The following is a 27,959-nucleotide window of genomic DNA, read 5'->3' on the forward strand; positions in this document are numbered from 1 at the left end:
CAAAGTAAACAAGGGAAGTTATAACTGCCCAACTATGGGTGATCTTTGTCACTCTGTTTGCGCAGTGCCAAACGTGTGTTCCCCATAATTCCAATAGTTGTCTGGGCCGCCTGTCCGATTTAATTTACAACTGTACGTGATGGCGCCGCATACGTGTGGTGCGTCTGGTGTGTACCTCCGGCCACAATCACATAATTGGAACTGGGAAAGTGCCTTACATTTCTGTTCAAAAGCGTACACAAACACGGCGTGAACGCTTCGGCCTGGGATATGACACGTTTGATGAATCCCAACCCCCCTCCCCTAAAATAGAAAGCTGTACTTTGTGATGATATTTTCAATGAATATACATACATTTTTACTGGTACAAGTACACAAACAACTGCAGTCACTGATACTCTCTGTCAGAATGAAACTGGGGTTCTAGGATACAACTTTTCATTCAGGTAGGGCTTGTCTCAAACTGTAACTGCTTCTTACTGTCTCCCCTTTACTGATGTTGGTGAATGTGGGTCGTTTGGCGGCTGCCTGAGGCGCCCTTGTATGCCATTGGCTCAACCATGCATTCATTGTTCCACGCTTAATGTCTTCATTGTACAGCGCATTTGAACATATCCATATGAAATTTGCGCTTCATAAATGAATAAATCATTATTATTATTATTATTGTCACTGTCTGATTTCCACACATTTTAATATTAAAATGTCACTTTTATCAACATTTTGATGCTGTTCTTACATTCTAATCTAATCCCAATGAATTCTGGCACTTTGCACACCTCCCCCCCCCGGTCCAGCTATGCTCATGTCAGACAGACTTGTCCTAAGGAAACATTTCCAGATAAAAACAAATGTCAAAACTCCAATCGATCAATCCCTAAAAAGTACAGAAAAAAATAAATCTATGATATAAATCGGATTATCAATGTACATAACGTCCCCCCTTCCCTTTTCCAAGGCTGCTCCCTATATCATATTCCATCAGTGACACTGTTTCCTCCATGACCCTCTCTCGCTAATTAAGAGTCCATTACCGAACAATTTCCCATAAATCCAAGGGTATCCAGGCGACTTCCAAGGTTGGGTGTTGGAGAGAGGAGTGGGTCGGCCGTATCAAATTAGGCCTAATTGGCAAATGGAGGACAACGGGGGAACAGTGCAGGAGATGTACACAAATTTCACACTGACAGAAATACTAATTAATACCATTATCCTATGCATCGCGTATGAAATGTACTGGAGTGAATTTGTAGGAGGGTATTGCTTTTTCACAGACAACTGCAGATCGTCCATTTGGCAAAAGGTCTGTTGAGGCCAAGTTTAGACTGTGACTCTGAAAGGTGTAGGCCTACATGTGCGTGTATGTACTTGTGCTATGATTTACGACACCACCATTTTCACCCTTGACCTTTAAATGTGCCGTATACTTTCCTAACATATTGGACTGGGGGCTCCATGCAATACTGATGGCAAAGACTTCAATTTCACGGAGTCATTTGGAGCACCGAAACGTTCATTGTCGCTGTGAAATTGTGCTGGCAGTACAAGTAGGACGTACATGTAGGTATCTCTCTCTCTCGTGAGTGGGTGCCATTCCACTGAAAAGAAATGGGGCAGTCGACATTCTGTGTAGTTTCAGCGAAGTGTCCCACATGTTGGCAGGTGTAATACTCATGTCCTCCTTGGCACAGGGCAATGTTGGGGAACCGGCTGAGTTTACTGGATGCAGAAAAACTGATTCACAGAGAAGGGCTATGAGGGAATTTATGCATTCTTTTGCACAATGTCTCGTCTCCCAACTTGTTTTTTTTTTTGTTCTCTCGCTCTCCTTTTGAACATCTTTGTTGCCGCCGCTCCTCAACAAACCTGATCGATTGGCCTCTTCATCAACTCTTGAAGTTTCATAAAACCTTTCAAACAATTATTGCTGCTGGACCTTGAAGAAGGTCAACTCTTTTGCATGTAAATTGAATTCCACAGTCCAACTGACTCCCATTACAGGGAAAAACAGAACAAACTGTATGCCCTTGCCCATGTTTAAAGAAATGTTATTAAATTACTCTCCACCAAGACATTGTTAAGCGTTTGGCCAGTGCCATATCCGTTTTGTGTGCCACAGAATTTGTAGCAAATATAAACATGTATGGCAAAACATACATTTCAACATTTGGGGTTATTTGGTAAGAACAAAATTTCACTTAAATTTTAATGATGGTTGAATTGGTGTCGTTGGTCCACCTGCACAGTAAACTATACCCCAAAGATTAAAAAGGTGGCAGAATGAAGATTTTTAATTTTATTCTTTGTTCTAATTTATACATATACTCTACATTACATCGTTCCATTCACATGAATTTCAAATTATTTACTCTTGAAGGTTGGTGAACACGCTGCGAATAGTTTTAAAATTTTTGAAATTGCATCTTTGGTAATCAATACAAAAAAGCGGTATACCTACTCAGAGCAGGTTTCACCACAAAAGTAACAAACACAAAATAAAATACATGTACCGGTAATATCTTAACAAAAATAGTTTTCCCGGAACTTGAATTGTCCTGGTTGAGCCCCTGTCCTCAGTCCAAACATGAGGTGTAGTATGGGGATAAAACTCAGACAGGGTGGCACACATGGTGCCAGGCATGGTGACAACAAGACAGCTGATCAATTAGACAACATCCTATGGTAGGGATTCTCTCAGATTTTAATCAACCGTGAAATAACATTACCCGGGTGAATATCATTCTGGTGAAATCCAAGCCAGCACCACAAACAGTCTCGAGCTTGGCATATGCCATCGCAAATATAACAAGGGCTGCATTTCTTTGTCATCCCTTGGGTACCGAATGAATTTTGATATTGACCGACTTTGGTCGTCCGTTGAAATCTGCGCTCTTTTCCGGCGCGTGCCACTGTTGTAATGCTTGTGTTCCTGAGCTCGATGTATACTTGTTACTGCGACTGTGCCCTGTTGTGGCTTCCTACAGAGAGAAATGGGTATCAGATTTTTTGCTTCTAATCTGCCGGCACCATTGTCTCAGGCTTTGCGACAGCCTTGGGATTTGTTAACGACAGACAACAGCTCCGACCAGACAGCGTGGGATTGAATAATCAATTGGTTTCAACCTTGAGACTGAAGATACACAATGTGTGGGGAATATTCCAAAGGGAACTTTTTTGTCTCTCTCTCTGAAAATGATGACAAAAATGTTATTCATTTCTGGTTTTTAGAAAAAGAAAATACTGTGGAAGGTTTTAGAGTCTCCCAAAAGCTTTATAAAAGGGGCAACGGTTCCAAGGAGTTGCTACAGCAGAAGCTAAAGGAATTAGAACTAGGCATCCTACACCATGAGCTATTCAGGCTCATAACAATCTGGAAGGGGGAGTTTTGTGAGTTAGAAGGGTCTGGAGAAGCAAAAGTGGCCTGTCAAGGCTCTGCCACCCAAAGGTCCCTCAAACAACCCTAACCCTGAGCATCAGCGCCTCAATGTAATACACGGGTGCGCAGGAATTCCCTTCGGTGATGTAGCGCTTGCAGACCTATTCACCCCATTGCTTTTACAAGCCCTTTGTTTATCAAAGTTTTCATAAACCTTTCCCCGCTTCCTTTCCTGCAGGGGATGTATGTTTATGGAGGCCAAACTCCACGATCTGTGAGGCGAGACCTCCGCCACCCATGGGGTAGCACACAAAGCTATCCATCATATTGGACTGACAGCTCAGCAAGTGGCTCCTGACGACCAATGGGCATCTCTGCCCCTGAACACAAGAGGATGTTCACCAGCAAGTTCACATGCATCACAAACCACTTGACAGGTGCTACGATTTTCCATGGAAACGGTACATTCCTATGACACTAAATTATGGAAAACATACTGTAAGAGAGCAGCGGTACATGCAGGTACATTGTAGAACAGGCCAAGCAGCAGAGAAAATAAAAGTCGACTGATGTGACTCAATTAAAATAAATAAAAGTGCTGAACTGATTAAAAAAAAAGTACCAACGGCTACTCAAGTTTCAGCTAAGGCAGATATTTCCTTACAATTTTACAGTACATCATATTACATCGTGTCACAGAAAGTGTACTTTGAAAAATAACCCATTTGTCACTTAAGTTCTCCCATTTTACTGCAGTAGCTTGTACTTTCAAAGTTATAAAAGAGTAATTCTATATTGTGCGGCGAAAATTGTCTCGGGTCAACATTAATTCACTCACGGAAAACAGGCCGACATCCGGAGGATACGCCAACCATCCCCCTCCCGTATCTCCCCCCCCCCGATTTGCGTATATTAAATTTCGACTGGGGAGGCACTGTATTTTCCAATTAACTTCTCGCTCCACTGATGTCTAACTAATTAAATTTTGATGTGCCAGTTTGTCCGTGTATCTGTGCAGTCCCGGTGCCTTGCAAGTTTCATATAAACCTCCAGGGCCATCTTTAACTCTCCCCCGTCCCCCGCCACTGACGACGACGACGCCGCACTCCGCATCATTCTCTCCAAGGCTTGGATGAAGCCAAGGAAGAGAGGGGACCTACCGATGTCTCTCTACAGTTTTTATTTTTCTAAGCGTTGGGCTTGGTAAACAATCTCCCCAAACTCCGTCCAAATGTTTCATTTCCTTCAAACAGATGGACAGACATTCGACTGTAAACAAAGGCTTCTCCCACAAAAGCCTGTAAGTGGTTCCACTTGAGAAAGTCGTGGGCAGGCTCTACGACAAGATTTCCAGACCTGTGATTTGCTCTCCACTTGAATGTTGTGCTGGGATCGGCTACTTCCATGCACATGTATGTGATATGATAACAATCTGGCCGAATGATGCAGATGGAAACTCGGTGATCAAACAACACATTGAAGCATGGTCTGCTTGGCTGTGGGTCCCTTGGCCAATTATGTTATTCCACCTTTGGAATAAGCCGATCTCCAGCCGGAACCGTTTCAGTGGGAATGTTGATACATACATGATCCGTGGGTTCAATTTCATCTTGTTTCATTGCGTTACCATTGATTTTTTTCCTTCCGGTCTGTCCCAGAAGATGTGTGCTCTGCCGATATGTGGGAGAATAAAATGAATTATTGGGGAAGAAACCCAGAGATAATTCTTTTCCCGAGGAACACGATAGAAATGCTTTTCTTTCTTTTTTTTTGAGTTAACTCATGTCTTGGGCTGGGACACGGCTACGTAGAGGAGAAAAAGACGGAAACAAATTGTCGGGAGGATGCAGAAAAGAACACAAATAATGCTGTCCCAGGACTGACATTTCTCAGTGAGATTAACAAAAATTTGAGACAAAATCAAATTCCGTGATGAAATGACAAAAGTTCATCGCACGTTGTGAAGGTGGAAGAACATCACCTACTTTATATTTATTCAGCAATCCATATACACTGTATGGTGGAGGGTGTACATGTACATGTACAGTACACTGCACGTGTGTTGTTCAAGTGCCTTTCAAAAGATGGGAGACGTAGCCTCCGGCACCCACTTTCTGGTTCCAACAAATCTAGATAGCAGGTTGGGACACTAGAACATCCACAATGCACACTCCCAGATCTGACAGTTGTCACAATGACAGAGTTATGCTGTAACAGGACCCACCATCCTTGCAGTTATCACCCCTAACCCCGCCAGGTGAATGGGGACCGACTTCTGTCAAAATAACCAGCGATCCCTTCCATCCTACGTTCTTTCAGGTTGGACTCCCACTGGCGTCTGATTGTGACTCACTCCTTTAGGGACCATTTGTGAGGGCACCCACTCCATGGGCAATTCAGATTGGAGAGCATCGCAGGTGTTTGCTTTACCTAGCCAGACAGGGGACTATTTGGTAGAGCACCCAGCCCAAACACGTATAAGAATGTGTGGTAGCAGGCAGGGTGCGTAAAAAAAGTACAGTGAGATACTACGAAGGTGAAGCACATGTAGGGCCTACATGTATGTTCTGTAGTCACCTGCGGTACTGTACAGTATATTAATTATGCAAATGAACAACATTCAGGAGTAAGAATTCTGACCCAAAATGTTTCCGTACAGAGGTTAAAATCTTCAGTGCCTGAGGGCTACATGTTCTGAAAGCCTACTTGTGTTTTGTCTTTTACAAAGGTATACAAGTTCATTTGGCAGTTCACATTTTTGGTGACTGAAGGAAAGTATTGCATCATTTTAAGCAATCATTTAATTACAAAATGGGAGATAACTCTCTGAGAATGGGGAGTTGTGGGATTCTGGTACTGGGAAAATCATCTGCAGATCTGAACTTTGAGTTCATTGAAAGTTTGACCTCACTTGATTATATGATCAATTTACATTCACATTTTAAACATTCTTTACTCCAATTCTTTGCACCATTTTTTCTTGAGTTAGTGATTTTACAAAGTTTAAGTTCTGCTTCTACAAATGACAACCTAGAAATGAAATTTAGCACAAAGACAGGTTTGCAATCTTTGCAAGGCTAAACTAAAACCTAAACTGTTCTCTCCTTTTTGCCTCTATTCCTGAATGGCTCATGCCCTGAATGCCTTCTCTCCACAACAGCTGCCAACCAATCCCTGCCATGCATTCAAGAGTGTAAGAAAAACCACTTGTTACCCATGACACAAAAGGCACTCACAGACTTTGAATGGACTTTGAATGAACTGGGTACCAGATGAACAACACTGCTGGCAAAGTACAAGTAATTAACACATGACAAACAAGCGACTCACAAGCTTTCATAAACCAAAGTGCAACCAGATAGTTGACAAGTGTACCTGTTCCACTCTTTTTGAGGCAATGCAGGTGTCAGAGCTACACTTTGACGGGGTTGTTTTGGGCCAGACAGTCACATTAGGGTGGCAAGTGTGAAGCGGATCAATATGCAAATAGGTCTTAACTCTTTTGAGGAGAGGGAACACTAATACTAGTGATGACAAAGTACCAACATGGGGGGGCGGGTCATCTTTCAAGAGGACCTCCTTCCTCAATGAGGATTCAATACATGCAACACCAAAACGTCAGTTCACACCAAATTATTCCAATGAGAACTTTTATTGAATTTCCTGTACAAAATGCCTGCAGGAGCGCTGTGCATAATTTGCCACTGATGCTAACAGACATGCTCAAATAAACTTGCGTACCAGCACATGTTCAGCAGGGAGTGCACAAAATATCTCTGTTTCACACATTTTTTTCACGCCACTAAGGTTTGGTTTTTCCCTGGCAAAAAAACTGCCCCAGGTGATATAAATTCCACAGCTGAATCGAACAGAGGCGACATTTTAACCATCTCAATGAAGACCAATTCGACTTTTCGCTGAAAGCTGTGAGGTGAAGTACAATGCACACGTTCAGCTGCCATCCACTATTTTCCTACCTCTTCCTACTGCGGATATTCTCAAGCCAGCTTTCTATGTACATATATACTCGCCATTTCCAATAAGTACTGAAGGGTATGCAGCTGCCCACTGAACTGTAACAAAATGGTCCACAAAAATGGTATACAGCTGCACCACACTGAATGAATATTGTGTAGGTTTGAATAATGAAATGCGGCGTGCCACAAAATCAACCTCAGCACTTAGAGCACTATACACATCCAATGAGGCAGTAGCCGAGTCATTGATACATTTCACACAGGGCTTGTATTTCATTTCTACCCACACCCTCTCCTGATCTCTCTCTAGTCACCTGTATTACATGTGAGTCTAGTGTACACTGGGTGGAGAACGGCCCAAAAGAGGAATGGCAAACCTGTTGTGAGACTGTCTGTCACTACTGGTATGCCAAGTTTGGCCCCCTATGTTTTCAATTTTTTTGATGGGGAGGGCGCAAAAGTTTTCACAGATGGAGCAGTTCTGATTTTGAGTCTTGGGTGACAATTTATCGATCTCCATCTGTGTGGAGAGGAACGAGGGCTCCTGTGAGTTGAGGAACAGTCTCAATATTGACAAAACTCTTCCACTTGACACTTTCCCGGGAATGGTACATATATGTGTTTAAGTTCTTGAGTCAACAAGCGAGACATCATCGTGAAGTGCTTGAAGACCAAGCAATCCTCCACGGAAATCTGGAGCTATTTAAGCCTTAACCAGGTCTTGAGTTGGTGCATCTCAGATGTGACAGACCAGGAGAAAATGCGACATTCCAAAAACGGTTTTAGATCAATAACTGTGTGAAAAAAAAAACTGCTGTTGTTTAAAAAGAACGGGGAGAATGGCAGGAAGGGGGATGGCAAGGTCTGCTGCATCTACCTAGCCCCCCCTCTCCCGGAACCTCCGCTAAGCCCCTGAGTTTTTCCTTATACCATCCTAATAAATACAAAATTGACACAATTTCAAACCAAATGCGGAGTTACTTTAAGCAAATCATATTGTGCCAGAGTTGCTGCACCTCGACAACATCTTCTTCAACATCTTCAACAAACTCCGTCAGAAAATTCTGAATGCTCTCCACAAATTGATTGTCAGGTTGAAAACTTTCAATGAAAAATTCACATTCATTTCCATACCATAAGTACAAGCACAGAATACGCGAAGAAATAAAATAAACAAATGGTCTGACGTAATTTTTTTGAGTGCACATGGAGTTACGTCTTACTCTGCATAGTGAGTGACAACTCCCGCTCCCTTGGCCCCAAATCCAGCCCCGCTGCCAGCTTCGGGCACTGGAGGGGCCACAATATCGGGGGGGGGGGAAGTCACATCACACGAGCAACAGACAATTGATGCTTATGGTTTTTGCCAATTGGGTCCAGTTGCTTGCCATGGGTGCCAGGCCCCTCCAGACCCCATCTTAGAATTGGGCCAGCTCACATCCCGCTTCAAAGGAGGAGAATTTTCTCCGTTGTCAGTAAGTTACTGTTTGAAATTCGATCCCAACCTTCTCCGACTGTATTCTTGCAAACCCAGCCATATGTGCAAGTTCAGTGCTACCAACAGAACACAGCTCTCATTAATCATGATGACTCCAGCGGCCTGCTCACAAAATTTTCACAAATGAGCTGGAACATTCCTGAAATATACGTAGACCCACCGACGACCCACTCTTGACAACACAGGAACAGGCAGCATTCTTGCAGTCATGATTACGGCGACCCTAACGTTTACAGGCCGTATTTCTTCTAACAGCGTGAATGAACCATTCCGAGGGGAGATTCAAGCAGAGGACGGCGGGGCATTCAAACCACGTTCCTGTTGTCCCAGTTAAAATGACCCTGGGGAACTGGACAAGCGGTTGATACGATTAAAGCGGTGCCGTTTCACAATTAGCCTGCCCATCTTTCGGAATTTATCGGAATATTCGAATCTTTCGGGCCCACATGGGAAAGTGGTACCATGCACCTGCATGTATGCGCAAAAATGACACGGCCTAGTTATACCAATTTACTTGGTATGTGCACGTGACGTGTTTCTCCAGAGCTCTGTAACGCCACCACATGAAGGTGTCACACTAAATACACATGTACATGTACATCTACGTGCACACATGTATTCCCCAGTTCAGGCTCTACAGTACCTCCATTGTTACTTCACACGTCTTTGTGAAACCACATGCAGACGTGACAATTTAATGTTCTCACACACTATGAACAGCATGCATTCGGTGCCGCAGTACCCTGAGGCCGAACACAGCTCTACCTGAAGTCCCTACTGTGGCCTACAAAGCAGAAAGACGCACAGAGAATTTGAGGCGAGCTACTCGATGCATTATTCATGATGACAGTACTGGGCAGATAACACAAGCTTCCAGGCAAGTTGGAGAGGGGGAACAAGAGTGGTGGTGGGGGGAGGGGAGGAAGAACGGGGAAGGGGGAAGAACAGGAGTGGCTCAAATGGATGGCATAATTCTTGCTGACGTCATTACTGTGAGGTGGGGGTCAACGGGGTGCGGGGACACCGTAAATCTGTCTTTGGGGGAATCAAGTGCAGAAATGGTCCATTTGCTGCCAACGGTGGAATGTTGAGTTCACATTCGTGTGGGGAACTTTCCCTCACTGGTTGGTGCAATCGGGTTCGTCACAACATACATGTATGTGTACCTGTACACGACACTGGGCACGTGCTCGTCTTCCCCAAGGGCCGACGATCCATGAACAATGTGCGATACTGTTACTCGCCGCTGATAATTTGAGACTGCGTGAATACACAAAGAAACCTTCCCCGCTCCCACAAAAAAAAAAGCTCACTGGATTAGTTCTTGATGATAAACAAAATTCTGTCAAGGGTTTGCTCGTTCATGACATGATTAAAAAAAAAGATGCAGGTACTGTGAGCTACATGTACTTGAGCAGATAGAATTATTATCATTATTGCTATTATTAATTTCTGATCATGTCAAGGGTCGTGAACAAGACCTTAAGGCCCTTCTAAAATCACTCCCCCGATAAAATATTAGATTAAACTTAAAACAGGAAACACTGTACATATACTGAAAGCTAAAACAAATAAAACTATGCAAAACAACACGAAAAACGTAACCCAATGTAATCAGCTGGTCTTTTTGGGCATAACACAGCCAATAAATGTTCCGTTATGGTAAAAATGGGAATGCGTGGTAAATTGACACGAAGGAAGGTCACAGTAAGTTTCTGCGTGCCCGGGAAAGAAAAAGTCCAATGGAAACACGCCTTAGGAATACACAGAACACATTTGTGAAAAACAGGAAAAAGATGCAAAAGAGCAGTACTTTCACAAACAGTATCCACGGGGAATTTTCCAAGTAACTACGTAAAATGTCCATTAAGTGTTTACAGGCATCACAAATCAACCACTCTGGTTTTTACAACTAACAGCTGTGCAGGTCTGTGGGAAACTGACACAGAGTTTTTATGACAGTCCAAATGGAGCTCGGAGTTGAAGAATCCTCTCTGAAGGCTAAGATCCCCAGAGGTGAGATTTCATGGTCTTGGGTGTTTAGCCAATACTGCCAGCTCAGTGCCAAATGAGAATGATTTGTGGAGTTCCTCAATGGCCAGCCAGTCCAAGGTATTGCTGGCATTACCAGCCTGGCCCAAATAGACCTGCTCCAGTTTCACTTTTACGATGGCCATCAAGTTCGGTCCATCGGCACACACTGCTTACGCTCACTGGGTATCTGTACCGCATATTTACAACATCTGCTCGGTTTTCGGCTGGTACAATGTCCCACACGACACATCATGCCAATATTTGTTACGCATCTCTTACGAGGCATGCCTCAGCTCTTCCTGCTTGTTCAAAACACTCTCACGCACGTTTTCGGGACAGATCGAGATTTTAAGCAAGGTTTCTTTTCCAGACTTACACAGGCTTCAGGACAGGAAATGTTTTTAAATGCCCTTGCGTGGGATACAAATTGCTGGAAAAGTTCCGTGTTCCTTCTGACTACTTTTGTGCGTGAAGTCAAACTTAAATGCACAATGCTGGTTACAGACACACTAAGTGCATCTCTCAGCCAATGAAACTTAAGAGTAGAACCCATTTAGTTGAAAACTGGTACATTTTTACAGACACTTTCGGTAGTTTGTCCACAATGTGCACTTATCTCGGCTACAAATGCTAAGATTCTGTGCACATTTTTTCTCAAAATTGGTGAAGTGAACTAAAGGTGAACCACTGGCAAAGACAAGCTAGTGTTTGCTTGCAATTCATCCATTTTGGGCTCTGCTGCGGCAGCGACATAGTGTTGTGCTAAGTACCGGCTTCCATGGTAACAGAGAAAAGATTACAGCATATTTCCTGCTACTGGTGCGACAAGTGTACACACGGGAGGAGGACAGGATGAGGAAAATGGGACACTGCTTGTGAGTGGGTGACATTAATTGGCCAGTCAGCCTCAGAATGTGTGACAATCAAATTCAAACACCAGCAACATGTTTAGACTGTTTGTCTTCCTGGCCCTACATGTGTTTGGTGCCTCTTCTCAGAAAGTGCCGGGCTTGCGGTCTGACCTCTGCCACCTCCTGACTATCAAGACCCACAGCAAATATGTCCTGGGGCTGCGGGGGGGAAACTTGAGTATTTTTTTCCTTTTGTCTGGGCAGGAAGAATAGGTGATGGGACTGAACAAAAAGACAATTTGAAACCAGTAAACATATTTTGAAACATGTTTTCAATTGCACCGACTTCCTATCAAGCCAGGAAATGATGAGAGGTTAACCTCCGATAAAAGTGTGTGACAAATTTTTTTTCAGCTGCAAACTTTTACACACCGACAAATACCTACTGCGGCTACTTCTCACAATCTCATCAAGTCTGCCAATTCATAAAACAGACAGTCTAATGTCTGATAAAAACACATCTGATTTTGCCCTGCTAAGAGAGTGGTCAAACCAACAGACATTAAAAGGGACCTACACCGTCAGCACAAGGCACAGTGTACAGGTACTCCTCAGATAGATGTGCACATGGACTTGTGACAACAGACTCCTTCACAATGTCTGCTCCAGTCCCATCAAAAGTGAGCATTGCAAACAAAAATTGTTTTCACTGGCGTAGACAACAGTGGCTTAGAGTGTTACTTTTACCATTTCTGTTCCTTCAAGTACGCGTAATCAGCTCTCGGCAGCATTCATGTGCGATGTTGGCCGGCTTGTGTCATGAACAAGGGCCAAGACAGCCCGTGGCCATAATGCTCAAAGACGCACCGCAGCACTTATGCGGTCCAAGCACGTTAAACTGCACTGGCAGAAGTACCGGCACAACACAGAACACACCCCGGTCCATTACGGGTTACCAGAAAGTGGTGCCCTACAAACCTACATGTAACTAGTAAACCAAACACCACTTTGGGCCAGCCAACATCAAGGGGAAAACATTCCCCACGGGAGGGGAGCCCATAGCACTGTCTACACCGGTGCTTTTTTAAATGTGCTCTAAATATACGGCCATCATGCGTTCATAATATTTTTCCCCTCTTCCCCAGGGGGTATCATGTCGGTTCATTTCCTTCCTTCCAGTGCAAAGTTCAATGAGTGTGTGTGTGTGTAACACTCAGACGTTGGCCGGCTGATGTCGGCAGCGTCGAGTCTTCCTCTCGGTTTGTGCACACACATTAGGCAGGTGCAGTGGGAGGCTCAAACCAATAGTAACTTCCTGCCAGTGGCAGGATGAGGGAGCGGGAAGGGGGCGATGGTGAGGAGGGTTTCTGCGACTGTACGGGTAGGAGCGGTACACGCCTCATCAAACTTGGGAGCAGATGACGTGGGGAGGGGTCCTGAGATCGCACTGCCCACTGATGGGGAAAAGGAGTTGGGTGATTGGAGGACAGTGCCAAGCAGACAGGAATCATTAGACCACAAAATCTCTAGACGAGGGCAAGGGTCATTTAACCCCTTCTTCTTTTTCAGAAATTGCATAATTCAGAAGTTAAATCCAGTCCTCTTGCAACTGAGCCATGGCACAACTGTTTGAAAAAGTACATCTGCAAAAGGACTCAAACGTGAACACTTGGTATGTTTTCTATGTAAATGCCCTCAAATCTCCTATCCATTTTCAAAAGCCTGAATTTGCTCCCTCTAACCAAAACCATGGGGCAAAGACGAAGCCAACTGAAATTTACACACTCGAACAGGTACAGATATGGACGAAGATCTTCACTCTGAACTGCCTAGACCCCTGTCCCTATGTTACTCCATGATAAGGGAATATAAAATATGGAAACAAAGTCAAAGGCAGCATGGCATGTGCTCCTTGTGGGAATTGTCATTTGTTTTAACCTGCAACTGTATGTAATGTACATCTGCACCGAAAGAAAATGTTGTTTGTTCACACTGATTAAGAAATCTTAAAGTTATGCTCATGTACATGTAACGCAGGCATGAATTTATGCTTGATCGTGTTACCATGCAGTACATTCAGGTGTGAACATGTTGTTAACAAGTAAAAAGCCTTTGAATGGCCAAAAAGTACAAATTGATGCCATTTACACAAGTGCTCGTCAGTCTAGGCCAGGACAGAGGCCGACTGTCACCGGCTGCAAGGGCGCTCCCTTTAACGTCACCAGACGGTGATGTATCCTCTCAGACTCCCACCTCTGGACACGGCTCAGTGCATTCTCATTAGCCAGGTAGAAGGAAGGTATATTGAGAAAAGAGAGAGAGAGGAAGAGGAAGGCGGCAGGTTCCAGGAGATTGCACAACGATGGGGAAATAGATACCACAGTTCTGATTAGCCAAGGAGGACCGACTACGAATTTGATTCCAGGGCTGGGGGGGGGGAGAGATTGTAGTGATTTGTTTGACAGATGTTACAGACGAGGAACGGTTTTCCTGGCATGCAGGTCAGAATATCCAAGCTCGTTTCTGGTCCTACATTTCTTTATTAACCTTAATTTTCCACACAGTTATGTTCTATAAATCTTTCAGGAATACGCATCAAGGAATGATGAATTCAGGGGGTAGAAGTTAACTACTGTGTGAACAGTCAACTACGTGTAAACTTGGTGAGAGGTAAAAACTCTTGAAAAGCGCATCCAACGAAGAGGAATGTTTCCCCAAAATGTGAAGGCACAGGTCAACTCCAGCCACACTTTGGCCATTTTGTCTGCTCATTCTCTGTCACTGGAGGAATTTCATAATCCAGTGACACTCTACACAGATTGCAACACATTCCGAAGGACATGAATTCACATAACTTTGCCATGGGCACTTTGTGGTCTGAAATGATGGTCTGGTCACTTGGAGTTCAGTGCACTCTCTGCAAATGGGGACCCTGCTGTAGCCACATTAAAACAGCTATCACCTACTCACTTTCACCTTTGTCTGCATCCATCCAAGCGGTCGAACCTTGGGTAAGCAGTCATCAATAATCGGCAGTCCAGGCTGTTTTTCTCTCAAGGTACCCTGAAGGTAAGAGCTACAAATGTCTAATGAATTCCTCTGCCAACAGCAACTCCAAAAGGGTAACCTTCATTTTCAGCCAATTCCGAAAAGTGGCTTTGGGGGACCAACGATACGCTAGTCCCCCCTGAAGATGACTCAGATCTCCCTCCATTAGATGGCCAAATTATCGGGGAAAGGGTCGTTCATGGCGACAGTCGGGGCTTTCATAAAGACGGTCAATAAACTGTAAGTGGAAGTTCACGGAGGAAAAAAAATACTCCTGGACGGCTCCTTAAATGGTATTAATTTTTGCTAAAAAGGCTTTGGGTCGACAACCAAGGTTGACACTATAATTTGCCCTACTTAAGCAAATCAGCCAGTCCTTCAGAAGGAAAAACGCCCTCTAATTAATTCTGTTTTAGAAGAGACAGCTGGTTTTACTTGAAATTGCTCACTGCTCAGTGAGGCAACAAGAAGTAACAGGATTCTCCTCCTAAATTCAAATTATAAAGGTTACAGAGATGGATTAATCCATCAGGAAGATTTTCTTATCAAGAATCTTGTTACAGTCAGGGAGGAATCCTTTCGTTCATCAACTTTTACATGAGGTGAATTTGGTTTTGGAGATTAAACTTCACAATATGTAATTATGAAATCGTACTAATGTACTGCCATCGGTTCATGGAATTAGCTGCAAGAAATCAATTTAATAGTGATCTGGTTGGTCATCTGGTTGGTCAAAAGGCTTCATGAGCCATTAATCCCACCGACACATGTAAACACCAAGCTTGACCATAAACTTTTTCTCACACTAGACCTCCATGTGTGTGTACATTTTTCAGTTAGCTTTTTCAGAGGATTCCTCCAAAAATTCATCAACCTCGTGAAATGTTCAGTTGCTTGAATCTCCGTGGTAAGAATGTCATCTTGGTGACGTACACGTACATGTACCAGTAGTCTACAATTTTAAGCGGGGGGGATCATCTACTGAAGCAATGAGGCACGGGGGCGCTCAAAACATCATCACATCATATGCTTCCAGGCCTACTCAGAAGAAAGAGAGGGGTATCAGCTCTAACCATCTAGGCTCTTCTAGCTGGGATACACCCTCAATCATTCAAACTGCCCCTGTGAACAAAGATTGGATGCAGCCTCAGTCCTCCAACATCCTCTGATATTTCTGGAATATGCTGTGTGGAAGGGTGCTCACTGCCTCAATCCTTCAAAATCCTCTGGCAATTCATCTGATTATGTTGAGGCCGTGTGAATGGTATCCTGGAACAGTATGGAGGATTTCACATATGATGTGGGCAGAAATTTATGCATGGCTGAACATGAACAACACAAGGTCTAACCCACAACAATGCAATTTTGCCATGCAGCCTCAATCTTCCAAAATCCTCCAAAACTGCCCGGAGGATTTTGAAGGATTGAGGAAAGTGTTCAGATATCTAGCAGGCTTCATATGGAAAAGCAGTGCCAACAAATGGTCGTCAGGCACTGACGAAAAACCGGCGCCAACAAATGGTAGTCAGGAAATGACGAAAAACCAGCGCCAACAAATGGTAGTCGGGCACTGACTACCATGTATGTACTACCCATGTATTCAACCCAGCAAAATTGACGAAAGAATGAGCGACGATGGTCCAAAGGGTGGATTACAAGCCAAAAAGCAGGATCACAAATCAAAACCAGACTCTGACGTCAGAAATTTGTCAACAACGGGCACTCCTTGGTGAATGTTTGTACTGGAGTGGCTGTTATCACAGTTCCTTTCAGTCTGAACTTTATCCTCACCAGACACACATTACTGTTTATTATTGCCATGGGAATCTCAAGTTTGCACTCACAGTAACCCCAACCAGCTATATAGCGAGGTCAAGTTCTCCTTAATGTTAGATATGAATGACAATCATTACCAGAATAACTCACCCCCAACCTTTACAACATGCATCAAGGAACAATCAAACTATAATTTAAATCAACCATGCCTGATCCTGCTGTTCAGAACCACGGGGCATCAATTATTTTGTGGCAATCTTCAGAGCTGAAATCATGAGATGACTAGAGCTTCTTCATTTGATTCCTGTTCGTCAGAGTAACAATAATAGGTTTAATAATTAATGCCAGTTTGTGGGGGGAAAACCTGACTGTGTACAAGTACATTGTACGTGTATTTGACCAGTCCTTGGTAGCGGTTTTGTTGACAAGGACAGGTTTTAATCATTTCAACTGAATGATGGTAGTGGACTCAAGGCTGTTTCATATGGATTACTCACAAATGTATGTGTAAAAAAATGTTCACAGTCTTGAAGCATTCACGGGAAACATGTAAATTTGATGCAAGCATGATGACAGTTCTGTTGGTTGATATTCATACAGTTCCACAAAACTATCCCAGGAGAAATTTCTGCATCCTCCCATTTTTTCCCAGCCCGACCATATCTAATCAACTCAAAAAGGACTCGCACGACAAAGCCAACAGAAGTGCCACTGGCCAAAACAAAAAAAAAACAATAAAAAATGAAAATAAAAAAATATGATTGTTACAAATGTTGTTCACAGCAGCATATATATTCGATAACTGACTCAAAAATACTTTCAAATTTCCCATCACCAGAATCCTTCTTGTAATGAGACATTTGATACTGCTACCTGTACACAGTAGGCCTATCTCATTCCCAGCCGTACAATTCCACTGATTCCAGAGGGCTGCTTTAGTAGTCTCAATACAAGACGTGTTGCTTCATAATTCTTAACTCTCAAGCATCACAAGATGAGAACTCATCACTGTTAAGAAGTTCTCACGAGGCCAAGATTTCAATGCATGCATCTTTGAGACTGTCCGTGGTTTTTCTTTTGTGTGTGTGTTTTTTTTGTAAGAAATACTGAAAGAAACCATCAAAGTACATGAATGCTAACATGTACATACTTACCTAGAGTGCGGCTACGAAAAACAAAAACAACTGACTCGTACGCAATTTGTAAAGCAGCTGAATACATGTAAATGAACACACATTCACCTTTTTTGACTAAATTAATCATGTTCAGTCAACCCAAGCCCAAGCTGGGAAGCGGCTAGCATGCAGAGATGCAAGGAGGGAAGGAGCTTGCGAGGCGTAAAGAATGCCTAAGTGAAGAGATCCAGCGACTACACGTGTTTATGAGAGGCGGCATCTCTGAGCAATCTCACAGCCTGGGCTGTAATAATCCTCTTACCGTGCAGATATTGCTCCCGGCGAGAGCACCGCACCGCCGATTGCTAGCCAGGAGGGGTGGAGAGAGAGGAAGAGGGGCTCTTAGCAGTTGTTATGGAGTGGATTAAAAAAATGGGGGGGGGGAGCTACGGAGCCGGAGATTGTTCAGGTTTGGCAGCAATTGTGGTCGTGCTCAGATGTGTTAGATTTCGAAGGTATCATTGGCAATTATGCCTCTACTGACTGACACATTCAAACTGGGAGTAGAAATCTGGTCGCAAGAAAGTTTGCGTCGTCCATTGCCCACTGGAAATGCAAAGCGAATGGAGATGGAACACAAACTTGAACCGATAGTACATGCAACTCACAAACTTGCCTTTTTTATATTTAATTACCAACAAGGCAGTTACCAGAATAGTGGGAATACTAAACTTTGATGGCATGACCCAACCTTGGCGTCCAAGCAAGATGTGTATACATACACTATTTGTAGTTGTCCAAATACATGCCATCTCTCTTTTTAAAAGGCAACACTTCTACGCATGGCGCTAGGAGTGATGGGGTAATTTAGAAGTATGCATTAGTCATTTTTGAGTGCGTCTTTGCACTAAAGTAGCCCCTGGTTCAACTCCAACCAACGTCACTGCAACAAAGGCTTTTTCGATTCCTATGTACATGTGGGTAATTCCAGAAATTAGGGGTCCAAAAGTGTGACATATCTGTGTTCTGTTACATCTGACCTTTCTTACATGACATGGAAATATCACCAAAATGATTTCAAACTGCTACTATTTCCTTGGCAGGTAATTTGCATTAATTCATCACTCTTGGAAATTGGAAAATGTGTCCTGAACTTACAAACTCATATGTCAGATGTGACAGGGACACACACAAAATGGACCCCTAATTTCTGGAATCACCCACATACAAAAGATGGGTTTGTCCCCCTCCCAAGCAATAACCAGATTCTCTATTCTCTTCCTTGTCCGTTCGCTGTCCCAAAACGAGACCCTGAATGACAGAAGTTGCTGTTCTTCGCTTAACTTTATCACAATAGCTGGACGCTACAGACGTCTCACAAGATTTCTGTTAAGAAGGTTGCCATGTGTACAAAAACACACTACATGTATGTGACACTTCACCGTTTGATACATTTCACTCAAAGTTACATGTCACTCAGTTAACAACATTCTATGTCATTACTGGTACTGAAAATTATTCAGTAATTCCAGTCTGACGGACCTTCTGTTTTTCACAGCCCACAAATGAGATTGTTAGATTTACCCGAAATGCCCATAAACGACACTGTAAATAGCGTAACACACGTCATTTGTGGTACCTTCTGCACATTTCAAACCCACGCAGCCCATTAAAAAGTCCCACACACTCCCATGAAACTGAAAATCGGGGAAGCATTAAAGTTTATACTCAAATGTAAGCTAATAAGGGGTAACATGCACTCCCCGCGCATGGCTCTGTATTTATTCAAGTCGCTGTTACAACAAACACTTCGTGACATGGTCGGATCAGTTCCCGGCTGGCGTTTTACTGCATGTACACATACGTAGGCTCCTACAAATGCTCAGCATAGCCGAATATCCACAAGAACAGCTGTGCTGCAAAAGTGAATGGTTAACGTGCAATAGCTGGACTTGGCCTTGCATGTATATGCCACAAGTTCGTTACTAATTATTACCGTCCCCACATGCCCACAGAACAGACAAAAGGTCGTTAATGTTCCATTCTCTTCAGCAGTATCAAACAGCTGTGGGCACAAAAGAAGTACATAATATCTATTCCAGTGTACGTGTGTATGTTAGTGTATGAGCATCGTTAACGAGTAACAGTTCAGGTGCATGACCACACATGTAATTTACACTCTGGGATATTTATCTTGGTACTAAAATTACCTAATATTTAAATATATATATTTTTTTCATTTGAGGTTTTCATGAACCTTGCCCTTTTCCTTCAAGAAATAACCTGAAGAATTAAAATGCCATATCAATTTATAGGTGAAGCAGAATATTACTACACCACTTTGTGGGTTGAGCAAAGAGCCCCAGGGAGTATAAATTTAGAAGTGTTTTCAACATGAATTTGAAAAGTTCAACGATTTCATTCTCTCCCCACAAAACGTTTTCCATGGCTGTTGTCAGACAGGCAAAATAAAACTACAAAAAGTGGCAGCATACTGCATTCTTTCCCTAACTGGTGCAAGAAATGTTAGGCAAAACTAGAAAGTATTGAGTTAAAATATGGCTGCGTCCTTTTGTTAATGTAGACTGCTGGACAGAGCTTTATGGTTTGACACGTGTACCTTTCTTGCAGCTCTGAAGTACGTCTGGATGACCGCACTCAAACGTTTCACAAAGTATAACTGCGGCCTTCCCTACCAGCAACATTCGACATGAAATAGGGAATTTTAATTTGAAAATTTTGACCTTCAATAAAGTGTATACTAAGTGCCATCATGTGGTTGCATCTTGCATGTTTGTCAACACTGGCACTGAAACAATGCCACTTAATTTAAATTGCATAATATTTCACTTTCATTTAGTGATCCATGGCTGCGGGAACTGTTTTTTTGAGGACATATGTCTAAACTAGCACTTGGTCTGAATGTGATCTCATGAACACAAAGTCACTATGAAAATGTATAAGCATTGAACCAACGACTGGTTGAGGTAAAACTTGCCCCCAAACAGTCACTGCACATGCTCATTTGCAGTGCTGGCAGAAAAGTGATAGCGTTTCAATACCAGAGTGGTCAAAAAATTAAAATTTTTGATTTGAACATTTAGAAAAGACATAAATGTATATGCATCCCACTAATTTTTCGCTGCAGTGATCTTAACAGCTTTCTTCAACTTTCAAGCAATAAAATGTCCTAAAAGTCACCTGAAAGGTATCCAGGACAAGCAAGAAAACACTGGGGATTGTAAATTTGGGGACCCTGTTCCTATATTAAACAGAAGGGAGAGTTACATTTTAACTTTTGAATTGACCTTGATAGATGACTGTGACATCATGCTCGATAACTGTAGGGTTAATATTGTCAACAAAGGGCAGGGGTTTGAGTTTCAAGGGAAATTTTGAGGGGAAACTGTGTTTTAACACGTGCCACATGGTGAATTCAAATTTGCGTGGTTAGTTTATCAGTAAAAAAGTCATATTTTCTCACAATTTACAATTCCCCCCCCCCAAAAAAGGTCAGTGCAATAAAGTGAGTGTTGCCTTTCTTTTTAGGGGGGACTTAACCGGTTTTGCAAGATCGAATCCCCCATAGCCTAAGGTTTGTGCACAAGATGTCCAGCAGCATCCGTGTACAGCTTTCTTTCCCTTGAGTTTCTGATCTCTGAGTTTCCTCATCAAACTGACAGTTTGCAGGACGGATGAATGTATCAAAATCTCTCCATAAGTTGGAGTTTACACTGCTACTTATGCTTATGCCACCGACTGTTTACTTTGCCTCATGATGTATGGTCGGGACTAGTGTTGCCGGTGTTCAGTCAACAGTGACTAGAACTCGACCTCAGAAAGAAGCGGCTTCTCCTAAAACTAAACCAAACTGCATCTAAATACCTTTGCATCAGTGAGCTGCAAATCTAATATCAAACCAAAAGGTGGCAAACTTACCTTTTTCTTGCGCCGCTTAGTCGCCGGAAATCTGTCTGCAAACGATGAGGATTGAAAACTGCCGCCTCCGTCTGCCATGTTGGTTCCTAAGGGGAAACTTGGCCTCTGTCTCGGGGATACACACTCGCGAACAACGGCGTGTCGCTCTCTACCGGTACCAAGAACACTTTTTAACCAATAATATTCCACAGACCGATGTCAGTCGGTCGCTTAAACTTTTGCTATTTCGGCAGGTTATCTCTCCTGAAAGTTACCAGAGTCGAAACAGACTGTTCGACAAATTCCATTTGCCCGGCACAGGCACTTAAGTCGTAGAAATCAGGGATTTTTCCGAGATAAATTCCGTTTGGAAGTGAGAGTCTGACGTCCGACGTGGCGCTCCGTCCGACCACCAGACGCGCGCTGAGCACAAAACTCACTGACGCGTGTATCTCTACACAATTCCGGAAATAATATAGGACGAGCACCCCTAGTATCACTTTGCCAACAACCTGTTAAAGAAGTGATGATCGTCTAAACTAGTGACGTTTTGCCAGTCGAAGAAAAGACACAATCACGAATCTATAAGTTAATTCAGTCGTTTTACCGAGTATCAAGTAAATAAATAGATCGACAGGCTTTGGGTTGGTTGACAGTAGCGTCGTACAGGTGAAACTGTACTACATTTAATTGATAGCTACATCGCGGACTTCCACGATGTGGCATGCATGGTACGTTCGGTGACAGGTGTGTTGGGAGAGTTTCACAAGAGGGCGCACTGCAAGTTTATGTTGAATCAGTCATTTTTATTTGAAACGTGACAGGTTTGTTTCGATCTAATGCTCATGTACCACATGACCCTAAAGCCTATTCAGTTTCATTATTTTGAAGCAGAATTGAAAGTTATCATAATTATATCACTTGTTAATTATGTGGATAATAGATCTGACTAAATTATTGTAAACCGGTACCCGAGTTTTAACCGCAACATATCCCAATGTACTAGTAGGCTGTTGGTTTGCAAAAATAATGTTAGGAAAATCCTCAGAGATCATGAAACATTATAGGATGTTTCGTCTTCACCAATGAAAACTACATTTCTTGTGCCGTGGAAAGTGATTAAAAGTCATAGAAAATATATTGTGCCAATGTTACGCCATGTCGCACTGTTCACCGCCATTTTGCACTATTTCTCTGTTTTTAGAAAAAAAATTGTATTCGTCTTGCACACCTTTAATTTATTCAGTCTTTCCGATTTTACCTTTTGCACAAGGGCAAAACGCGCGCATTCGAAAACGGGACGCGGGCATTCACAATCTCCTGACGTTGCGCGTGTTCTAAGGCAACACAAGGCAAGCCCCCACCAGCGAAATTCCCAACAAAATTTGGTTGAAGACATAGTTTACAACTTTGAAAGTGATAAGCCACGAGCTTTTTGATTTTGAAGGGTGGCAACAAGCACAATCGACTGAAAATGCCTCTAAAGGCCTTGACGTCCTCTCCAGCCAAACTCTGTCGTGGACTACGGCGGGCCAGCGATCCGAATCCCGGGCGCAAGACACAAAGGAGGTTGAAGAAGAGTTCCTTCGAGAAGAATTTCGACGAGGAACTTCTCCAGTTCGTGCACCGCAGCCCTGCCAACTTGTCGGGGGAGGGAACCAGGGAGGCGAGGGCGCCAACCCCCTCGCTCCCTTACAGCAAGGATTTCGGAAGCTTCGATCTGACGCTATGTCTGGCGGGGGACGGCCGCTGTGTGGTGCTCGTGGAGTACGAGCACAGGGTCTTCATCAATGGACGACAGGTGGGTGGGTGACAGATTGCTCAATTCGACGCGGGTGGGGAATGCGGAAATTGTTAACTTATCGTCACGCTTTCCAAAAATCAAGGCATTTTCCAAATTCAAATTTACTAGTAGACCGTTCATAATTAAACCGTTCACAATCTCTTCTTGTTGTCCAAAGTACTCGCAATTTGTTAATCTTTTTAAACTCCATATCACGGTTAACATATATGTACTGGTTGAAACAACATGATTCTATACAGATCTACATTCAAGATAGTGGAATGGTAGTTGACCGGTCGGGCCGACCGAATGCCCAGTTTCAAGGGTACTACGACCGCGCCATCGCAGCCAAGAAATGCCTCAGGGGAAAAGGTTCCAGAAATGGCGGAAAACGACGGGTAAGTTCCACTCCCCTGTATAAACATATGAGCGAAATTGTGGGGAAGAGAAATCAAAGAAATGTCCAAAGGTTGGTCAATTTTTCGATTGATTCGCGGCAGTTAACTTTTTATCACATTCAGTTTTATGCTCTGACATAAACGGCCCGGGGTGATGGTCGGGGGATGCATGTTTGGGGACTTTCGGCCAAGGATATCAAGTTCATGCAAGACCCTTTTATCACAACATTTTTTGTTATAATTTGTAGACACGACATGCGCGTGACATCAGCATTCAACGAGAAGAAATGACGACCAGTTATGACCGGGATGGCGGAGGGAATGACCAACGAGAGATGCTGGAAAGGAACTGCGGGTAGGTTACCTTTGCTACCAGTATAATCAAATCAGTGCTCTGAAACATGAGATTGCCGAGCTTTCGTTAACCGAGTACCTTCTTCAGGGCAAGCAGATTCAGTTCTGAGCACTGATTTGATATTATATTCTTGTCGATATTCTGATCACGGTGCTACGCGGCCCTTCCATACCTTTGCTTCCAGTGTTTGCCTTGCTGGTCACACGTGACAAAGTACCAAACTTACCTTACGCCATTTCTTGGGCTTTTATATATCCTAAACCAGTGAGCTTAAAGACATCGAGCACTGCTTCTAAAAACTTCTTGTCAAAAAGTTAAATTCTGTGGGAAAAGGAAGAGAAACCGCAAGTTTATGTTATAAATAAAACCAATCGGACTAGTTTGCCCCCATGTTTGAAAACACTGTCGTCAAAAGTGACAGCACTCAACGCTCGTGTTTACTGATGATGTCAATTTTTAGTATGTCATTTTGGTGAAAACAATTAAATTGGCGGTTTGAGTGAGGCGTTTCATTGTGACGTCACTTTTCTGCACATTTACCAAAGGCAGTTGACGTTTAATTTAATGTAGTGTCGCTATCCGCCCGCAGCTGAAGTGCACCCCCAATCGGCGAAAGAAAGACAGCTGGTTACAAGCGTGTTCTTGCACGCATTCTGCCTGTACGCAAGGACCACACACGCCGGAATAAATTAGTTACGCGTACTCAGCGTGCTCCGCGTCAAACGCGCGTATACTGTGCGCCTCCTGGCTCACCTACGTGGTGAGTACCCAAAAAGGCCCTCTTTTGTTCCGATTGTATTGTGTATGTTTTCCTTTAAAAAATTTACTACGGTTTTGTCTTCCATGCAGTGTCACATTTGAATCGGAGTTAATTGAGTTGGAGGCAGCGTTTGGTCGAATCATTGCCCGTTTGTGTAAAATTATCCTTGACGTCATCGGTCACGAGACCACAGACACGGAGAGTACCGACTCAGACGATCTTTCTGACAACGGCCAACGCAGGGACCGGCTGCAGACAACACTGGATAGACTCTCCGACCAGTTCCACTCCGTCATCGAGCTGAGCTCCAGCCTGAAAGCTCAGCACGAATCAGCCGAGGCCGTTCAAAACATGTGGCTGGCAGACGATGGCGCTTGTCTGTTGAGCGGCGGGGACACGACGGGCCAAATGGAACGAGACACCAATGAGATTGACACGGTGCAAGATATCGCTTGCGAGAAGAGTCTTCCCCACTCGTGTGTTTACGTCCCCAAGCCCCATCAGCTGTGGGAAGAGAACCAGGCGCTAAGAAAGGATATCCGAACCCTCGAAATTGAACTCCAGCAACTGGAGCTACTTCACAAGAAAGTCGAAGATCAGTTCTTTGACGCCGAGACTGAGCGTGTTGATGCCCAGAACCAGGTAGCCGCATTTATCGCGGAAAATGAAGCTCTGAAGAAGCAGTTGGACCGGATGACGAGTAGGATTAAGGGTGGAAAGTGTGATGCAGACAGTGTATCAGAAGGCAGCGCTACCAACTTGCTGAGCCGGTTCGCCAGGAAATTGTCCGGCTCATCGAGACAGACTTCGCCGCCAAAGAAGGCCGCTTCGCCACCCTGCTCATCGTCAGACGAGCACAGCAATGACGTACTCAAATTAGAGGCTGCACATTTCCAGAATGAGAAAGAACCAAACGTACTGAAGGAATTTGAGGCACTGGACAGGCAACATAACCTCCGCTCAGAAATGAAACGCCTCCGACAAGTCTACAGGAGCATGGAGGAGGACATGGAGAAGTTAGGAGAAGAGAACAGGTCACTGCGCGTGAGGGTGATGAAGATGGAGCGGGAGAGGAAAGAAATGAAGGAAAAAATCCGAGACACGGACAGCATTTTGGAAGGAAGAAACAGGGAGATCGAACAGCTGGATAGCGTCAACTCCAAACTTGACGCCAAGTGCGCCCTCCTGACTTCTGAAAAGGCATCCTTGGGAACGGAGCTTGTAAGGGTCAACGCTGTCTATGCGGAAACCAGCAGCAGGTTGAAGACGCTCGAGAGGGAGTTGGTGGAGCTGGAAAATAAACACAAGGAGGCAGAGACAGAGAAGCAGCAGTGTCTGGACAAGCTCGACCTGCTGAACCAGTCCCATCTGGAAGAGTGCAACAGAACCACCAAGCTCATGAAGGAGAAGACTTCCATTGAAGGTCAACTGAGCAGGTTGAGACGAGAACATGGGGATGTTGCCGCCGAGTTGGACAAGCTCAGGGTGGAGAATGCCGCCAACGCCAAAGGCCGGCTTCAGGCAGAGAAGGAGGCCGGAAGACTGGAGTTGGAGCTTCAGGAGGCTGAGAGATCCCGGACGGAGTTGGCTGAAAACTTGCTCCATCTTCGCCGGAATCTGGCCAAGTCAGAGACCAACTGCAAGTCCCTGGAGAGGGAGGGCGGAGAAATGAAGAACAAATGCAGCAAGTTGGAGGCCGAAGCTGCTGAGTTGCGGTCCAAGTCGGAGGAGTTGTACCTGGGCAACCGGATGCTCGAGGAGGAGAATTCCTGCCTGAAGGAGATGAACCGGGAGCTGCAGAGGGAGAATGCCGAAATGCAGGACACCGTGGCCTCTCTGACGGACGCCAATGCCGGCATCCGGGCCAAGATGAGGCAGTGGAACCGGGACAACATCAGCATGGAGAACAAGATGAAGAAGCTCATCCGGGCCAAAGCTGAGCTGCACGGCGTCATCAGGCAGCTGAACACGGTCCACTCAGACATCGAGAGCCGCTTCGAGAAGTTGGACAGCGAGTATGCCGACTTCGAGTCGCGGCTCACCAAGGGAGCGAAGGCTCCTACGACTAGTGAGGAGGACCAGGCTGCTGTTCTTGAGGAAGACATCCAGAGAGAATACGAGCAGCTGAAGAAGCAACTTCAAGACCAAGCAGGACAGGGGAAAGCAGGTGGAGAGAAGCTGGAAGGTCGGAGGTCAAAGATTGAGGTTCAAAGAAGGTCTTCCTCTAAGGGAGTTGACAACTTGAAGAATGAAGTTGCACAACTAGAGAAAGAAATACTCAGAGAGGCAGGAAATTCAGGAGGGCTGAAAGGCAGTCCCCGTCTTGGGAATGATGTGACTTTTGTGTCAGCCTGTAGCGACTTGGAATCGGAGGAACCAGGACTGTGGTGGGACGACATGGGCGAACTAAATACCTCAGTCACATCGGGAAATGAGGATACAACGGTCCGAAAGTAGAATGCCACTGCAAATGTCAGTTTAGGTCCAAATTAAAGAATAGTCTGTGGAGATGTCTGGGGGAAGTCTGAAATTATAAAACTTTCCAAGAGACAAGATGTCAAGGGGAGGGACTGTTCGTTACCAGTGTTTGAGGGGACCCGGGCTTAAGGCCGTGAATCACACTGTATTTTTTAAACAGAAAACATTCCGTAGAGTAGCACAATTGATATCTCGATGGAGTGTCCTTTAATTTAAAACAGGGATTTATGATCGTATCCCCTGACTTCTTATGCCTTTGTTATTTGAGCTTGTGAACTTCAAAGTTTATATAGGTACGCTCTCATATTTCTGCTCTGCTTAAATCGATTATGTAACAGTGCCACACCTTTTTATGAAAAGGACTGCCTGAGGGAAATTTGAATAAAACAATCAGATACCACTTCCAAGCTTGGACTCTCGAGTGCTTTTATCATTCTGATCATCCTTTTGGTCTTCTAAACGTTTATATTGTTTGGTGATTCCAGCTTTTGTTACATCTCAGTCTGTTGGTTCGTCTTTGTTTTGTTTTTGTCCTTGTTTTGTGTTGTTTTACTTTGACTGTATTGTACCGTAGTTGCCTTTCTTTCATGTA

At 44.0% G+C, this 27,959-nt stretch overlaps 2 protein-coding genes across 4 annotated transcripts in view; one reads left to right on the plus strand and one right to left on the minus strand.

Moving 5' to 3' along the window:
• Window positions 1-22,311, minus strand: part of LOC110974602 (four and a half LIM domains protein 3-like) — a 130,097-nt gene extending 107,786 nt beyond the window's left edge. For 2 of the 3 annotated variants that reach the window (XM_087146417.1, XM_087146416.1), the window contains exons 1-2: window positions 21,615-22,311; window positions 20,296-20,367 (exon numbers count right to left, since the gene is read on the minus strand). In XM_087146417.1, coding sequence (XP_087002543.1) covers window positions 20,296-20,367; window positions 21,615-21,692 — 150 coding nt within the window. In that variant the 5' untranslated portion in view covers window positions 21,693-22,311. The remainder of the gene's footprint in view (window positions 1-20,295; window positions 20,368-21,614) is intronic. The other variant, XM_022226377.2, reaches the window with a different exon arrangement.
• Window positions 22,312-22,919: 608 nt separating this feature from the next.
• LOC110974601 (uncharacterized) lies at window positions 22,920-27,774 on the plus strand. The gene is made up of 4 exons (XM_022226376.2): window positions 22,920-23,394; window positions 23,637-23,774; window positions 24,023-24,129; window positions 24,979-27,774. Exons 1-4 carry the CDS (start codon window positions 23,068-23,070, stop codon window positions 27,344-27,346), a joined length of 2,940 nt encoding a protein of 979 aa, XP_022082068.2. The 5' UTR covers window positions 22,920-23,067; the 3' UTR covers window positions 27,347-27,774.
• The last annotated feature ends 185 nt before the right edge of the window (window positions 27,775-27,959 follow it).

Source organism: Acanthaster planci, linkage group LG15 (genome assembly GCF_054643075.1).
Source record: "Acanthaster planci isolate LZ-2023a linkage group LG15, COTS_SCS, whole genome shotgun sequence".
In the NCBI taxonomy this organism is placed as follows: Eukaryota; Metazoa; Echinodermata; class Asteroidea; order Valvatida; family Acanthasteridae; genus Acanthaster; species Acanthaster planci.

Bases quoted from the DNA above. Each gene is read 5' to 3' on its own strand.
- LOC110974601 (XM_022226376.2), top strand. From the start codon at position 23,068: ATGCCTCTAAAGGCCTTGACGTCCTCTCCAGCCAAACTCTGTCGTGGA. The intron at 23,395-23,636 runs GTGGGTGGGTGA...GATTCTATACAG, and splicing joins TCTTCATCAATGGACGACAG to ATCTACATTCAAGATAGTGG. The intron at 23,775-24,022 runs GTAAGTTCCACT...TATAATTTGTAG, and splicing joins GAAATGGCGGAAAACGACGG to ACACGACATGCGCGTGACAT.